The sequence below is a fragment of the Trichomycterus rosablanca genome, chromosome 11 (assembly GCF_030014385.1).
Source record: "Trichomycterus rosablanca isolate fTriRos1 chromosome 11, fTriRos1.hap1, whole genome shotgun sequence".
Classification (NCBI taxonomy): domain Eukaryota; kingdom Metazoa; phylum Chordata; class Actinopteri; order Siluriformes; family Trichomycteridae; genus Trichomycterus; species Trichomycterus rosablanca.
This window is the reverse complement of record NC_085998.1, coordinates 8,436,779-8,454,773: the sequence shown is the minus strand read 5'-3', so window position 1 is coordinate 8,454,773 and position 17,995 is coordinate 8,436,779. Positions and strand designations below refer to the sequence as shown.

At 43.2% G+C, this 17,995-nt stretch overlaps 1 protein-coding gene across 1 annotated transcript in view; it reads left to right on the top strand.

Moving 5' to 3' along the window:
* The window catches only part of abcc5 (ATP-binding cassette, sub-family C (CFTR/MRP), member 5), a 38,311-nt gene extending 22,459 nt beyond the window's left edge, over positions 1–15,852 (top strand). The window contains exons 11-28 of the mRNA XM_063005115.1: positions 589–924; positions 1,010–1,081; positions 1,238–1,362; positions 2,221–2,293; positions 2,491–2,694; positions 3,842–3,985; positions 4,472–4,568; positions 4,794–4,978; positions 5,865–6,011; positions 6,736–6,865; positions 7,996–8,465; positions 9,640–9,729; positions 10,652–10,841; positions 11,683–11,842; positions 11,949–12,027; positions 12,256–12,369; positions 13,448–13,612; positions 14,837–15,852. Of these exons, the coding sequence (XP_062861185.1) occupies positions 589–924; positions 1,010–1,081; positions 1,238–1,362; positions 2,221–2,293; positions 2,491–2,694; positions 3,842–3,985; positions 4,472–4,568; positions 4,794–4,978; positions 5,865–6,011; positions 6,736–6,865; positions 7,996–8,465; positions 9,640–9,729; positions 10,652–10,841; positions 11,683–11,842; positions 11,949–12,027; positions 12,256–12,369; positions 13,448–13,612; positions 14,837–14,938 (2,883 nt within the window). The 3' untranslated portion in view covers positions 14,939–15,852. The remainder of the gene's footprint in view (positions 1–588; positions 925–1,009; positions 1,082–1,237; positions 1,363–2,220; positions 2,294–2,490; positions 2,695–3,841; positions 3,986–4,471; positions 4,569–4,793; positions 4,979–5,864; positions 6,012–6,735; positions 6,866–7,995; positions 8,466–9,639; positions 9,730–10,651; positions 10,842–11,682; positions 11,843–11,948; positions 12,028–12,255; positions 12,370–13,447; positions 13,613–14,836) is intronic.
* Positions 15,853–17,995: the final 2,143 nt, after the last annotated feature.

Genomic DNA, 17,995 nt, shown 5'->3' with positions numbered 1-17,995 from the left:
CTGTGGTCCGATTGGTTACCCTGAGATTTAGGGCAGGAACTGTGGTCCGATTGGTTACCTTGAGATTTTGGGCAGGAACTGTGGTCTGATTGGTTACCTTGAGATTTTGGGCAGATTGGTTACCTTGAGATTTTGGGCAGGAACTGTGGTCCGATTGGTTACCCTGAGATTTAGGGCAGGAACTGTTGTCCGATTGGTTACCTTGAGATTTTGGGCAGATTGGTTACCTTGAGATTTTGGGCAGGAACTGTTGTCCGATTGGTTACCTTGAGATTTTGGGCAGAAACTGTGGTCCGATTGGTTACCTTGAGATTTTGGGCAGAAACTGGTCTGATTGGTTACCTTGACATTTTGGGCAGGAACTGTGGTTCGATTGATGCCTTGACATTTTTGGTGCTCAGTTGGCACAGCGGTCTGTTACATTAACCCACCCTCGGCCGGACGAGCGTCTACACAGACATGAATAGACTGTGGACGAGTTTAATACTGCATACCAGTGTTAACTTTGTGGTTTTTAGATCACTCATCAGAGTTGATTAGATAGATGAAACAAAACTGACACAAATGTCCTTGTCTCTAATTTCCCAGAGTGTCCTACTGATGGCCGAGCTCAACACGACCCGCGGGTGCCCACAGAGTCCCTCAGTGGCTGTGGAAATGATCGGCGCATGTTTGGCCTGGGAGACAGGTGGACACAGTGCTCAGCCTACACCACGTGGCACTCCTTATGTAGGGCAGAATCAGAGAGTCAAAAAGCGATACCGACAAGAGGAGCAGAAGCATTGTGGGACTGACGAGGATGATCACCATGGACACCTGTTAGGTGACACACCCATGAGTGGAGAGGAGCCATCCCTGCCTGTGCCCACCATAAGCCAACGACTGCAGAGAACCCTGCACTGCATCGATCTCACCATACAGAAGGTCCAAATGATATATTGTCATCTAGTGACAGCTTTTTTCAGGAGTAGAATGCTGTTGGTATGTTCACACTGTTTTGTGTCTGCAGGGTAAGCTGGTGGGTATCTGTGGTAGTGTTGGCAGTGGAAAGACATCACTCATCTCTGCCATTCTTGGCCAGGTAATAACCACTCTCATTTTACCCAGCCATGCCAATCAGCCCTAGTGGTAGAATGATACACCAAATAATAACAAGAGCAAATGTAGATTATATTTATTTTCTTTACTGTTTTGAGTGCCTATGGCACATTTCTCAAACATTATATCTGTATGGTAGATGACTATTCTGGAGGGCACAGTTGCAGTTGATGGAGATTTTGCATACGTCGCCCAGCAGGCCTGGATCCTCAATGCCACGCTTCGTGACAATATCTTGTTTGGGAAGAATTATGAGGAAGAGAGGTGAGTTTTGGTGCCAGCTTGAAGTCAAAACCAGTGTCTAATGTGCAGACAGTTTCCGGAAGAACATTTACATAATAGTTTTCCTAAAAATCAGGTTGTCCTGGTGTGATGAGGTTTTTGAGGAAGCTTTTTATTAACTCTTTATTACACTCTTTATTAACAGGTGTATCCAATTTTGTTTTTACTTTATTTTTACCAACAGTTTTATCCTAGTCAGGATCACAACAGGTCCTTTTTTCCACTGGGTGCAGGACAGGGCACCAATCCCTCAACCAGACATAGCCACTCATGTCTGTGTAGACATGATTCTGAGATTTAAACTCAGATCTTAGGGGGTGGTAGGCTCGTGTAATAGACCATGCGAGCATGTTTCATTATTATTAAACAAGTTATATGGCTGCAACAGTCTGGGTTAGGCCCTTTATTGTTCCAGCATGACTGTGATCAGTTTGGTGTGTTGATCTATCACACCTTCCCTCCCACATACTGATTTTTTTCACCTGCCAGAGATGGAGTATCACAAATAGCTGTATCGCATACGGAGAGGCCCGCTGATGCCTTAATTTATGATATCTGCCTGCACAAGTCGGGGCATATGTGACTCTCCATAAGCAATATGGCTCTGTGTGGAAAGCCAACACTGGTAGGTTATAAGAAGTGGTCGCAGATTGGACACGTGGGGGTTTTGCAAGTGGCAACGGATTCACCGTCAGGAGTTGGTGTGTGGAGTCAGGAGTTGGGGGTGACAAAGGATCTAGAAGACTCTGTGGTCCAACATGGATCTCTGTTAGTAACATAGATGTAATTCTGTATGGCTTTCCATCCGATAATATTTTTTTCTGTTATTGATTGTCATAGGTACAAAGCAGTCCTAAGTGCCTGCTGTCTGAGACCAGACATGGCTTTACTTCCTAATTCTGACCTGACTGAGGTAGGATATTAATATTAATACTCATGGATTCATCAGCTAGCTAAAGCTTTTATATTCTGAAATCAGTCTAGAACTGTGAAATGTGATATATCTGAATTGGTGCTTCGTTTAATATCGCAGATACACACGTCAGATCATAAACGTGTAGTTTAGGTTTAAAACATTTTGAAAAGGTTACCATCGCTCTTTATTTCTAGATCGGAGAACGTGGTGCTAATCTGAGCGGTGGTCAGCGTCAGCGGATCAGTCTGGCTCGAGCACTTTACAGTAACAGGGACATCTACATCCTGGACGACCCCCTCAGTGCCCTGGATGCCCACGTGGGTAACCACATCTTTAACCATGCCATTAAGAAGCAGCTGCATGGGAAGACCATCATCTTCGTCACTCATCAGCTGCAGGTATTAAAATCATATCAACACATCATATCCTCTAGTTCAAATTTACACTGTATGGACAAAAGTATGTGGACACCTAAAATCAAGTTAAAATCAATTACACACTTGGTTGGTGTAGCGGACTAATGCCAAGTTCACACTACACGACTTTCCAAGTCGTCAGGTCGCTGTACAGTTCACACTATACGACTGAATCTTTTGCACTCGGGAGTCTTTCAGTCGGTGTATATTTCACACTACACGACTGATCGGTGATAGGGGGTCACACACTACACGATCCATCACCAACTGGAATCGCAGACGAGCTTCTCTGGTCTCCCTTTTTTTCTTTTCTTTTTTTTTTTACAAAAACACACGTGAGAAGTGACGAGGGGTTTAATGATACCACGTCCAAAAATGCACGTCAACAAGTAGCGAGAGATCAAAGTGTTTGTGCGCTGGTGTGAGCGTAAAATCAAAGAGAAAACATTAATGAATCTGAGTGGATTTGGCCACACGAACAGTATATGGCTTGTTCTGTAGTAAGTTGGAGGTTAATTAATAATACTGTAAAACGTGTGTGTGCCGGTGTATTCTTATATAAACTATATTAATTAAGCCCCTGTCCCAGTGTTTACACTTCCTCTCCTGCGTTTCCCCTCACGCTGTATCCTGCGTTCTCAATGGCTGTTCGACATGTCACTCATTTCCAGTTGCACAACTGAGATCAGATATCTGACGTGCTAGAAAACTCAATCCGGGTCGGGTCGAGTTGTTGGATAGTTCACACTTAGCGATCGAGAGCCGATTTTTGATCGCCGAGTGAACGCTGAGTTGCTCCCGACCCGGAAAATCAAGCGCCAACCAGTCGCCGAGCGAAAATCATGTAGTGTGAACTAGGCATAACACGCTAGCATGCCACTGCGGAGTGATTGAACCCGTGAGTTTTAATCTCAGCAGAGTCACTGAACTGGTTGGGAATCCACACACACACGGTGTTTGAGGAAGGGAAGGTCAGACTCGGCTCTTCTTGATCAGATCATAGGTTGTGCAAGTGGCAGCAGATTCACACTTGAGAATCGGAAAATTAGTAAATTGGGAAATAAAAGGAGAGGAGATCCAGGAAAAACAAACAAAAAAATTTTTATTTTCTTGTGATGTTTGTGTGAAGTATTTGGTGGACTGTGATGACGTGATCTTCATGCGGGATGGGAGCATTACTGAGCAGGGCAGTCATGAGGACCTGATGAACCTGAATGGAGATTATGCAGCCATGTTCAACAACCTGCAGCTTGGAGAAACTCCTTTTATTGAGGTGAGAAATGTGGCAACCTAGTTTGTGACCTATAATATACTGTATAATAAGTTACTGACACTAGAATCTTCAACATTTTGCCTTTGTATACACTGTAGGGCCTCAAATATGTGGACACCTGAGAATTAGCTTGTAGGACATCTCGTTACAAAACCTTTACAAAACATTTTGGAATAGATCAGTCAAAATAGCATTTATCCAGACTTAGAACCACCACTGAGAGTACATTGACAAATGCACCTTCAAATGGCTAGGCTTCAGACATATAATTTCTGTTTAGAGGCTATACTACCTCTCAGATTTAAACCCTGGATCTCAGCAGAATTAGGTTAGCGTATTTTACCATTTCACCACTTGAGCACCTACTGACTCAGATTACTGAAGTGAATATAACCCGGATAATCTAATTATTTCATTAGATTTTCTGATTTCTCACAGTCATTTGATTATTCAGTGTGTCTAAAGACACTAATTGTATCTCATCAGGTGCCGAGCAAGAAGTCCGGGAGTTCTCTGAAGAATCGCAGTGAAAGTGGCAAAGCAGCATCTGTGAAGAAGGAAAAAGCTCCCAGCAAGGACAGTGGTAAGTTTTGGGTGTGAGATACTACAAACAAAGGTGTGCAGTCGTTCCAGTGGAAAGTATGTTCAGTCCATGCTAATCTGCTAACTTTATCTTCCTAATGCTGCTAGTCTGTGTTTTACAGTGATTGCTATGAGCTAAATTTAGCCATTTTGGTTTGAAAGGCTTTTATACGAATTGAATCTGTGCTCACCAGTATCTCTTTCGTTCCTATCTTTTGTCCTGAAGGTCAGCTGATGCAGGCTGAAGAACGAGGGAAAGGTTCAGTCCCCCGTGCTGTGTACGGAGTTTATATTCAGGCTTTAGGAGGTCTGTCCGTCTTCCTCTTCATCCTGGCTCTTTTCGTCCTCAACGTGGGCAGTACCGCCTTCAGTAACTGGTGGCTCAGCTATTGGATCAAGCAGGGCGGTGGGGTAAGAAAACACTGACTGGTTGCATTGATTTTGACTTACACCCACAATTGAGGTTAAAAGTGTAAATACATTTGTAAGAAGCGTGAATCTTCTGGAGTTTGGCTAGACCTAATTATTTGAAGCGGTGCTTCCTTTGCCAAGGTTTGCTCAGGTGGCACAGCGGTAAAACACGATAGCCCACCAGTACTGCTAGAATTATGAGATATGCTGGCTAATCAATGGTGCATCAATGGAGACCGGGGATAATGGAGATTGGTGCGTGACTCTGTGTGCAATACAGATTTCCATATGAACCCGCCTCATGCACGTGAAAAGAAGCAATTGGCTACTGCACACATGTTAGAGATGGCATGTGTTAGCCATGGCCCTCATCGGGCATTAGTGGAGGTCAGCAGCAGTAGAGGAGAAATACTGTCAGGTATTTGGATATGACTAGATTGGCAGGAAAATTGGGGGAAAATGCATTAAAACATCATCCAATACTGGAAGAACCTTTGTCAGAATGGTCAGGTGTAATCCCAGACCCACCAATAAACAGGTCTTTTACAAATTAGAAGGCGCTGGAACTATGGTGACCCAGTTGCTACTCAAGCGAGCATAAAATTTTCATGGCATTAAAGGTTGGAGGCAGTAAGGAAACCCCTGCTCCAAAATCTACATTTGAAATCTCATACGAAGTTTGTAGCTTCATTGTGTTAGTGTGGGTGTGTAAAGAAGGAGTGCTGGAGGTAAGGAGAGAAGTGAAAAGAGAAACCCATGTGAATATTTTATGTGGAAGTGTCCTCATTAGTGGAGCACATACAGAGGAATCCTAATTCGAGGTTCAGGGTTGAGGGTGCTCAGATTTACATGTGGGTTCTAATCTTGATTGTGTTTCCATGTACAGAACACCACGGTGTTGGTGGGGAACAGCTCGATGGTGAGCAACAGCATGCGGGATAACCCTCTGATGCAGTACTACGCTGCTGTCTACACCATGTCCATGGTCATCATGCTCCTACTCAAACTGCTCAGAGGCATCATCTTCGTGAAGGTGAGATTGTGTTTAGATGTGCATGTAGCCCATATGAACAAAAGTATGTGAACATCTCATTTAACCATGGAGTTCAGGTCTGCCTCCAAAATTGCCCATCAAGCAAAAATGTGCATGTGTGAACTAAGCAAAGGCAATTCCATATTAAAGATCATGGTGGGGCGCCCAGGTGACGCAGCCGGATATTCCGCTAGCACACCAGCACCGAGATTCTGAACACCTCGTTTCAAAACTCGGCTCTGCCACCTGTTGACTGGGTGCCATCTAACAGGCACAATTGGCAGTGCCTGCAGCAGACACAAATTGGCCACTGTGTCTGCTGGGTGGGATGACCGGACTATGGGGGTGGGGTCTTCAAACGCTGTGTAAGGTCCTTGGTTAGCAGATAGAGGCGCCTGTGCAGAAAGCATGGGCGAAAAGACTGTGCACGTGTTGGAGGGTACGTGAGCAGCAATATACCCTCCTCGAATGCAATCAGGGATCCCCAGCAGCGTAAGACAAATTGACTACACTAAATCGAGAGGAAAAAGGGACGAAAATGCATAAATAAATAGAAAAAAGATCATGTTCAGATGTCCAAATACTTTTTGCATATAGGGAAACACAGGAGTGATCTGTTTGATAGTGTGCCTCAAAGGCTTAGAGTAACATGAGAAATCATTACCCATAATTCTTTTCTTCTTTCTGTCTCAACTGATGATTATCTGCCCGTCTGTTTTCTCAGGGGACTCTCCGCGCCTCCTCCAAGCTACATGATGAGCTCCTCCAGAAGATTCTTCGTAGCCCTATGAAATTCTTCGACACCACACCAACAGCACGAATCCTCAACAGATTCTCCAAAGATATGGATGAAGGTACAGCCTGAAACTAAAACCAGCACCAGCTTTGTTGCAGTTTGGTGTTTTCGGTTGCTGGTACTATTTGATCTGGTTCATGTTTGTACATGTATAATGGAAAACAAGACTTACAACATTTTGAATTCCCGGCTGAGATCACAAATACAGAAGGTGCATGGCAGTACATTAACCTAGCCACTTCTAGTGCAGGTCCCAAGTCTAGATCCATAGAAGGGTTGCATCAGGAAGGGGCATTCATTAATATGTGGTTGAACGATCAAAATATAAACAGTATTTGTCTTTGAAAGGGGGAAGAAGATGAATTTAAAGAAATTAATTTTCTTTCTTTTGGCTGCTCCAGTATTTAGTCCTGGCCATCGCTGATCTGGTCCACACACCTATCACAGTGGATGCCCTTCCTGACGCAAACCTCCTATTTTTATCCTAACCTGGGATCGGCACTGAGGACGGAGTGACAAGTGCACCTACCAATAGCTAGGCTGTTTTAGCCAACAGCGCACTCCTGCCTCATGTCTGATTGGCTAATGTCTTGCCCGGACCCATATCGGAATATAAATGATTCCAAGTACATTTATTGTATTTAAATTCATTTTACCACCGCTGTTAGCACTACAGGAGTTTTAGTCAGTCAGGACGACTGTTTGATTTGAACAAGTAGGACTGGTCTGAGCTTTAAATGCAGCTAGATGCTTTCCAGTGACCTACACTGATGGCTAGCTACAAAAAAGTGCAGAAAAAGTCATAATGTGTATATACAAATATACATTATAGTGTGTCAACATCATTTTTGGAAACCATTTGTAAGTTTAACACAGAGGCTACAAATAACAGTAAGAAGTTACATTTACATTTCATTTACATTTACATTTACATTTTCAGCATTTAGCAGACGCTTTTATCCAAAGTGACTTACAGTTCTGACTGAACATGATTTTTTTAAGCAACCTTTTAAGGGCCTTGCTCAGGGGCCCAACAGTGGCAACTTGGTGGTGGGGCTTGAACCAGCAACCTTCTGATTACTAGTCCAGTACCTTAACCACCTTAAGCTATCACTGCCTTAAACAAGGATGTTAAACAAGGATGTGGTTTAATAACATCTCTTCTTAATTTTTTTTCTTCCATCCCAGTGGACACACGCCTGCCATTCCACGCAGAAATGTTCATTCAGAACGTCATCCTGGTGCTGTTCTGCCTTGGTGTGATCGGCAGCGTGTTCCCCTGGTTCCTAGTGGCTGTGGGCCCTCTGGTGCTGCTCTTCACCATGCTCCACGCCGTTTCCCGGGTCTTCATCCGCGAGCTCAAACGGCTGGACAACGTCACACAGTCTCCCTTCCTCTCCCACATCGTCTCCAGTCTCCAGGGTCTGAGCACCGTGCACGCCTACGGCAAAGGAGACGAGTTCCTGCGCAGGTATCAGGAGCTGCTGGATCAGAACCAGGCCCCGTTTTACCTGTTCAGCTGTGCAATGCGCTGGCTGGCTGTACGTCTGGATGTGATCAGTGTGGCTCTCATCAGCATCACGGCTCTGATGATAGTTCTCATGCATGGACAGATCCCTCCTGCATACGCAGGTCTGGCCATTTCCTACGCTGTTCAGGTGAGATCAGTGAGCAAGCGTTTGATTAAACATGTAATTTTTGTTTTGTTTTGGTTATTCTATTCTGGGCGCTCGGGTGGCACAGCAGTCTATCGCACTAGCCCACTACAATTAGGATCCGGGTTCGAATCTCAGCGGTGCTATTGGCCCGGCCAAGCATCTACACAGACATGATTGGCTATCTTTGAGAGGAAAGGGGATGGCTGAAGCCCTGCGATGGATTGGCACCCTGTCTAGGGCATTTAGAGTAGGGTGAATTTGTTGTGGCCCATTAAAATGACCTTTATTATTACTCGGTGGGAGTGTGTGTGTATATGAAAGTATATACACACTATTTAGCCAAAAGTAATGTGGACAACCCTCATAATGATTTAACTTGTTGTTTTTACCACAAACATTGCTAACAGCTGTATAAAAATTATAAAGAAGGTAAATGATTTACTTTTAACATTGTGGCAACAGTTTGGTAAATGCACTTTTTCTTTCAGCATGTTTATGTCCCTGTGCACAAAGTGAGGTCTTTAAAGACATGCCTTGATTAGTTGTGTGCAAAGAGCCTACACAGAGCCCTGGTCTCCACACTTTTGGGATTAATTAAATTAGGATTGCAAGCCAGGCCTTCTATGCCAATATTAGTGCCTGACCTCGCAGACTCTATTGAGTGAATGAGCACAAATTCCCAAAGACACACTACAAAGTCTTGTAGAAAGGTGTCCCAGAACAGTGGATGATATTACAGCTGCAAAGGAAAGAGGGAGTATTTCAATATAAATGCCAATAATTTTGGAATGGGATGCCCAAGCGCATGGTCAGGTGTCCCAATACTTTTGTCCTTCCAGTGTATGTTCCAGGAGTCATTGGGTTATTTATAGATATATGTGTATGTTTTGTGATTACTATTATTATTATTATTATTATGTTTTAATTTTTCTTCACCCACGCCAAGGGAGGGGGTGGTTGTAAAAACCTTTACACCATGTAATTATATATTTCTAACAAAGTTCTCCTCTTAATAGGCCTTCACTGAGGATGGGTGTAAACTGTATAAACTTTGTGTGGAACAAAGGTGCAAATATAAAAAAGCCCTAAAAAACATGCACCAGTAATGCCACAGATGATCAGTTCTAATGTGCAGCATGTAAAGTAGTTGTTCTGTGTGTTTATCTCCCTCCAGCTGACCGGTCTATTCCAGTTTACTGTCCGTCTGGCGTCTGAGACAGAGGCTCGTTTCACCTCGGTCGAGAGAATCCACCATTACATCAAGGTACCACATGGACCTTTCTGTAAACACTGGACATTTCATTAGGAACACCTGTTCTCCAGGCCATACAGTAATCATCAGTCAGTCATGTGGCATCAATGCAAGGACAGGGAACAATGGGAGTGGCTTGATTGTCATAAACTATTGATCTTCAGTGAGCAGCTGTTCCGAGGGCAAAATGGCCTTCAGGTTTCACTCCTGTCAGTCAAGAAAATGCTGTTTAAGTCCTGAAATCATCAGGAAACATTTTCTTGTTCTTCAACTGTCAAGATCCACTGAGCCTGTGTTCACTATAGCCTCAGATATTCTGACTGACACAAGTTGTAATGGGCCCACATGGCATGAGGCACGTGGGATTGGGCTTGGGGGATGTCAGGAGACATGGTTACAGAATCACGTCTTTGGTCTTGCCATTTATTGCCGGCAGAGGGGGCTTGGAGGCGCAGATGATTGGCATGTCGGTTGCTTTCAACTAACTGTCATCTGTTGTCACCTCATTGAGTGTTAATTCACTCCAGGTGGAAGTGATTCTGTTTATCACGGTTTCTTCCCCACAGAGAGGACACATTTTACTGTGCAGGGTAAAATGAGAATATTTAGATCCCATGTCGTACTTTTAGTCCCCTAAAATCTATCAAAATATGCTTCACCCAACTAGACTCGCTGCTTTCTGTAGCAATTCTCTCATTTTTTTTTTCGTTTTTAACAGGAAGTCACACCTTTTTTAGGCCTATTGGGCATATGGCACCATGCTGGCTTAACCATGCCATTATGTTACACACCATGTAGTGACAATTTATTATAGAAAAGCTGATGGGGTTTTACTTTGACAAACTGTTTACTTTGTAAACAGATAGAGAAATATAAATTGCTACATTTCTACAACATCCTGTGTGACATGCAACTTCTTCTCTTGCTTCTCCAGTCTATTTCACTTGAGGCCCCAGCACGGGTTAAGAACAAAGCCCCTCCATCAGACTGGCCTCAGGAGGGAGAGGTGGTGTTTGACAGCGTGGAGATGAGATACAGAGACAACCTTCCTCTGGTACTGAAGAAACTGTCCTGCACCATACGACCCAAGGAGAAGGTGGGAATTGTGGGACGCACAGGTTCAGGTCAGTAGATCTACCAGACTCTAATTATAAAGAATCAGATCCAGATGTTTGGTTCATAACAACCTTTAAAATAAAAATGAAAACAATGTGAAAAAGATCATCCTGGTCAGGTGTGACGGCACTATACCAACGCTACACCAACACCAGTTGTGGACACATTAAATCACCTTCTCACACCTACAACCCTTGCTGGCACACAGAGGTGGGATTTCAAATACATCGTATGGAATCTCAGCTCTGCCATCCGGCTGGAATGGGCAGCTTCATACAGGGTTAGGGAGCTGGATAGGGACCTCATAACTGATGCAATTACGGCCTCTGCTGGCTGGTTGATGGCATCTGGACATAGTAAAGAAATAATGCTGATCAGGGTGTGGCTCTCCATGCACAAGGCTGATTCCCATATGAACTCGGCTGGTGCAGGTGAAAAAATGCAGTCGACTACTGCTTACGTGTTGGAGGGGGCATGTGTCAGTTCGCTCTCCTCAATCAGGGGCGGGGGGGTCAGCACCAGTGGAGAGGAAGCATAACGCAATTGGGTAAAATTTGGACATGCTAAAAATCGGGAGAAAAAGGGAGAAAATGCATTTTAAAAAATTATAAATTTGTAGTCAAATTTCTGAAAAGTTCTTATTTATAGGCATGGTTGATTGATCTTCTTGTGGCCATATATTGTAACAAAGTGATGAAAACAGCCAGTTTCTGGTTTGTCTGTGGTGTAAGTGGGGTGTAAAAAAAACATTGGTCAAATACAGTATGAAAAGATGGCAAAGATGTATTTTTTTATTCCATCAGATGAGTGAGACAGAAGTTCATGAGATCTTTTTCTTTTTGGAATTAGGAAAGTCTTCATTAGGAGTGGTTCTGTTCCGGCTGGTGGAACCCTGTGGTGGCAGCATTAAGATTGATGGTGTTAACATCTGTGACATTGGCCTTGGTGATTTACGCAGCAAGTTGTCCATTATCCCACAGGAACCAGTACTTTTCAGTGGCACTGTCAGGTCTGTGTTGTCTTTCTTTTCCTATCAGCATTCATCTAAATGTTAATAATAATTTTAGATTTCATTATTAACATATGTTTAAAAGAATTCATTTTTCCCCCGACAGGTCTAATCTTGACCCATTTAACCAGTATTCTGAAGCTCAGATCTGGGATGCTCTGGAGAGGACACACATGAAGGAGTGTGTAAGTCACCAGGATAAAACAAACAGACACACCACTGTTGAGCTTGGTCATTTCCGAGTTTACCTCCAGGACTGCTAGAGGCGCCAACAAATGGATTGGGGGGTGGGGGTGGATGAAGCATAGCTTTTCATACATGATAGCAAGAAAATCAATGCTACAAGAAAATCAGTTCACATTATCTAGATGTTTCATATTTATTTTCTTTCCTCCTCATTTTTGCATGTGCAGGTGTCTCAGCTCCCATTAAAGCTGGAGTCTGAGGTGGTGGAGAACGGAGAGAACTTTTCGGTGGGTGAGAGACAGCTTATGTGTGTAGCCAGAGCGCTGCTGAGACAGTGCAAGGTGAGCTTTTATTACTGATCATGGTTTCTCAGTTTAAACGAATGAGTGATGCGCATTAGCTCTCCATTACATTCACATTTATGGCATTTAGCCGACGCTTTTATCTGAGGTGACCTGCAATCAGTGACTTTACTCAAAGGCCCAATAATGCCAACCTTGCGGCTTGGAACCAGTGACCTTTTAAATATAAGTACTTTAACCACTGAGCTACCACTGCCCATTATGACTGCCGCTGAGCTTTGAGATAAACCGATAGAGAGAGAACCACAGAGCTTGAGATAGAGAGAGAACCACTGAGCTTGAGCTAGAGAGAGAACCACTGAGCTTGAGATAGAGAGAGAACCACTGAGCTTGAGATAGAGAGAGAACCACTGAGCTTGAGATAGAGAGAGAACCACTGAGCTTGAGATAGAGAGAGAACCACTGAGCTTGAGATAGAGAGAGAACCACAGAGCTTGAGATAGAGAGAGAACCACAGAGCTTGAGATAGAGAGAGAACCACTGAGCTTTGAGATAAACCGATAGAGAGAGAACCACAGAGCTTGAGATAGAGAGAGAACCACTGAGCTTGAGATAGAGAGAGAACCACAGAGCTTGAGATAGAGAGAGAACCACTGAGCTTGAGATAGAGAGAGAACCACTGAGCTTGAGATAGAGAGAGAACCACTGAGCTTGAGATAGAGAGAGAACCACTGAGCTTGAGCTAGAGAGAGAACCACTGAGCTTGAGATAGAGAGAGAACCACTGAGCTTGAGCTAGAGAGAGAACCACTGAGCTTGAGCTAGAGAGAGAACCACTGAGCTTGAGCTAGAGAGAGAACCACTGAGCTTGAGCTAGAGAGAGAACCACTGAGCTTGAGCTAGAGAGAGAACCACTGAGCTTGAGCTAGAGAGAGAACCACTGGGATCCAGGGTTCAAATACCCAACGGTGCTTATTGTAATGAATAATGATATTGTTGTTGATATTGTAATAAATAATGATAGTATTATTTTTCAAAGTAATTAGAATAAGTGTAGTTGAACCTACATACATTTTATGACTTTCATTTGTTTGTCATTTGTTTTTTGTCTTTATTAGGTATTGATCCTGGATGAAGCCACTGCTGCTATGGACACAGAGACAGACTCTCTGATCCAGGAAACAATCCGTAACTCATTCCAGGACTGCACCACAGTGACCATCGCACACAGACTGCACACTGTACTCAGCTGTGACCGCATCATGGTGCTGAATCAGGGACAGGTAACCCATCATTCTACACCAATACATTTCTTCTAATTCATAGATCATATTAAACCTATCGGTAGGAAAGTAGAAAACAGCATTATACACCACATCGCCAAAAGTATGTGGACACCCACATATTTACATCCAAAATCACAGGCAATAAACGGCTTCCCACTAGATTTCAACTGCAGAAATTCAGTTTAATTTACCCAAACACTGTTATTTAGGGAGAACACGGATGTTGGGCCTGGCTCACAGTTTTGTTGGTGTTCCAGCTGGTTTCAGCTGTACCTGTAGAGCTCTTCACCAGACCACTGAGTGGTGGCACCACTAAGACTGGAACCCCACTAGCGTGTTAGGCTTGTCTGTATTGTCTATGCAGATTGCATATACACTGTGGGTCTGTTCGAAAACCTAATGAGCTGCCTTGCTGACTACTGCCTACCTGGGCAGCTGCCTCAGTAGAGAGGATTCCAATAAGACATCAAACTTGTAAGGCAGGTTATTTAGACACACTACTTGGACAGCGATTACGTCACCATAGTTTTCTCTTACTAAGCTAATACACAAACCAATGAGCTAAGGCGACACAACCCGCTAGCATGCCAGCTAGATAGATATATTTTATTTGGCATATACACATATACAGGTGTACAGTACAATGAAATTCTTTCTTCGCATATCCCAGCTTGTTTGGAAGCTGGGTTCAGAGCGCAGGGTTAGCCATCGTACGACGCCCCTGGAGCAGACAGGGTTAAGGGCCTTGCTCAAGGACCCAACAGTGGCTGCATAGCCGAGCCTGGATTTGAACCGCCAATCTTCTGGTTGATAGCCCGAAGCTCTACCCTCTAGGCTAACACCTCACTAGGTTTTCGGACAGACCCATAGATTACATACGGTGTCCATATACTTTTGGCCATGTCATGTACACTCTGTGAGACAAAGTTGTCATGAACATTATTATTAATCTGCTTTGAATTATTAGCGACATGCTGACTAACCAGGGATAGCTCAGTGGTGGCCAGTGATAGCTCAGTGGTTAAGGTACTTGACTAGTAAACAGAAGGTTGCCGGTTCAAGCCTCACCACCACCAAGTTGCCACTGTTGGGTCCTTGAGCAAGGCCCTTAACCCTCAATTGCTCATCGTGTTCCACTCATTGTGTAAGTCGCTTTGGATTAAAGCGTCTGCTAAATGCTGAAAATGTAAAATGACGCTGATGCTTCTCATTTCATGCTAGGTGGTGGAATTCGACGAGCCATCTCAACTCCTGGCCAATGAGAACTCTCGATTCGGCGCCATGCTCGCTGCTGTGGAGAATAAGATTTCTGTTCGAGGCTGAAAAACAAGCACGCGCTTGTTGGGATCTTGATCATCCTCGACTGAACAATTTAGCCATCGGTGCTTCAGTGTCACCCGCTGCTGCAGATATTTGGAGCAGGGTTATCTCTGGAGAGCGGGAATATTGTGTCTCCATGGAGACTAAATTATGGACATTTGCTGTTCAAATGTATTAAACTTGAGCTGAAATGGTCTGGTCACCAGATATAGTACTGATATTTTCATTCTATGTAAGCAGGATTTGTTTTTTATGTAGTTTCATTGATGTAAGCTGGTGTTCCATACAGTGTAAATGTACGTCTACTCCAGGAGGAGATATTTACACTGGGAGGAGTGGATGTTCACTTACTCGGTTCACATATTTCATATACACGTGACTATAATCATGTTGAGTATATTTATTTTTGCCATCTATGTGTGACGTCTCGTGAATTGACAGCGCTGTGTAAGCCAGTCTGAGTGCTGCTTGGCTGGATTCTGGTTTCCCACCAGAGCCCTTTAACAGTTTCCACTGTTCTTATTTAGTTAGTTTGGTTTTTTTTCTGTCAGTAGTTTCTTTCAATCTGCTGATCTGTTGTTTTAAAACTGTCTGGTGGTCTCAGATTGTTTTTACGTTTATGAAGCACGGTCTGCTTCTCTAATGGACCAGTTCATTTCTGTTTGGATCAGGGTGGGTCTATCACACTGATACAGTGATTGTTCATCAGGATCAGGTAAAGGTCATCATGTTCTGGATGAAGCTGAATCTGATTGTCTATCTGCCTGCTCAGCAGGACATGCACAACATCCGTCCATGCGTCCGTCTGTTGGACTTTCCAAAGCCTTAACATTGTTACTTGCCTTGTGAAGGCACTGAGATGATTGGTGGAAGAAAAAAAAACTTTTGTCATGTTAATAAAATTATTTTAGGTGTAATTCTGCTGTCTTTGTTTTTTTCTATACCAGAAGAAAATAATCCACTATCCACTATAGCCATAAAAAAGTTTTTGCCTCATCCAGCTTAATCTTGTTTTTGTACATTTGTCACACTAAATGGTTTTCGATACTGATTTAAAATGAAATAAAAGGCAACAAAGTATTGGGACACCAACTTCAAATTTTTTATTTTATGTGTTTCAGCCACAACTGCTAACAGATTTAAGAAGAAGATATACTTTATTTGTCATATATACTGTACATATACAGTTGTACAGTACAATGAAATTCTTTCTTCACATATTCCAGCTTGTTTGAAAGCTGGGGTCAGAGCGCAGGGTCAGCTATTGTACGGCGTTTCTGGAGCAGACAGGGTTAAGGGCCTTGCTCAAGGACCCAACAGTGGCTGCATAGCAGAGCCTGGATTTGAACCGCCAATCTTTCGGTTGATAGCCCAAAGCTCTACCCACTAGAGCCAATACCCACTGTCCCAATAATAAATCATATGTACAATATAATGGAAATTATATTCTGTGGTACCTTGAAACTCATTTTTTGGTTTTGGGAGTAGCATTAAGTATTTTTCCCATAAAGATGTATGGAAAACCTGTTAATGCGTTCCATGGTCCTGTGGAACTGCATATATTTAAAGGTTAATGTAAAATAATGGGGTTATTTTTAACATTTATACGCTGACAATAACACATCTGATATAAAAATTGCAATTGCAAAAATCATCAATCATCTGTGGCAAATGTTTTTCAATCACCATACCGAATTTTTAACTTCTAACTAATTCTAATCTGGAGTAATTAAAGTTGGAGGGGAAAAAAAAGAGTCCATGTTGGTCTCCAAAGCTTTCCAACACAAAAAAACCAAGGTAAGCAGCGGTAATGATTTTATGCTGCTGTGTGGTTGATCTGAGTCTTACACATGTCGAGTTTAAGGGAAACATTGATTTTAAGGGTGCCACCCCCAAGGTAACACTGTACTGCAACAATTTAGGGAAGGCTTTTTTTCTGATCCAGCATGACTGTGTGGCTGTGCTAAAAATAAGTTACACTTAGTAAGGTGTGGTTACAAGATCCTTTTATTTTCACAGCTTACACAAATCGGACAGAATCGGATATATGCTGTAGGGGAATTCATGTACATGGCTCACTGCAAGAGACTCCAAAATATCAGCATCGTTCATTCCAAGATGGAAATAAAAAGAAATCAATTCACTCTCCATTTTCTAGGGAGCTGTAGATTGTTTGTTTTGGAGTCTTGATGTAATATGCAGTCTCCCTCCTGGGTGTAACAGATGATCACACCATATTCAACTGTTTCAACCTTTTTAAGTCGTGGCCACAATCTCATTCCCACTCCTTACTAAGTCGTGGCCACAACTTAATTATCTCGTTCCCACTGGGCAGTCAAACCCAGTGGGTGAGGCGACAGCCCTATCCACGTTGCCACTGTGCCAACCTGTTGGACGAACACCTTGCTTAAACTGTTTATACTGGTCAGCCAGCCTGCTCACGCTGATCATGCCCTTTGGCCACATAAATAAGCTGGTTATGCTGGTCAACCACATTAGTTAAATTGCTTAACCAGTCTGCTTAACCAGCCTGCTTGACCAAATTATGTTTAGTCAAACTAGCTGCCGTATTTGGTCATGCCAATCATTCTAGTCAACCACCGATCAGACTGGTTGTTCACTTTGGAAATGCTGGTCTAACCTCTGGGTCAGACAGAGTGTGCTGGTTGAAACTGATCATGCTGGATATGCTGGTCAATAAGGCGTGGCCACGCATAAATTTTTTTTTTTTTAGGGGATGTCACCTTAGGGGCTGCGTAGATAACTGTACTTGTGAACCTGACTTCATGTGCAAATAAAATAAAAAAATAACAAAATAACAAAATTAAAAAAATATAAAGAATTGACGTGTTGACTTCCCCTGAAATAAATGGAAATGAAGGATCTGGCAACCCTATTCTCCTCCACATCGCCCTCTGGTGTCTCCCAAACTTTCTTGTCTCTGAGTGATTTCCTCCTGCTTGTTTTCACTTCCTGTTTTGTAAAGAGACTCAGATCCAGGTCCAGATCTGTTCATTTAGATCTTTTTACCTCCACAGTTAAACCAGTTTGTTCTGGTCG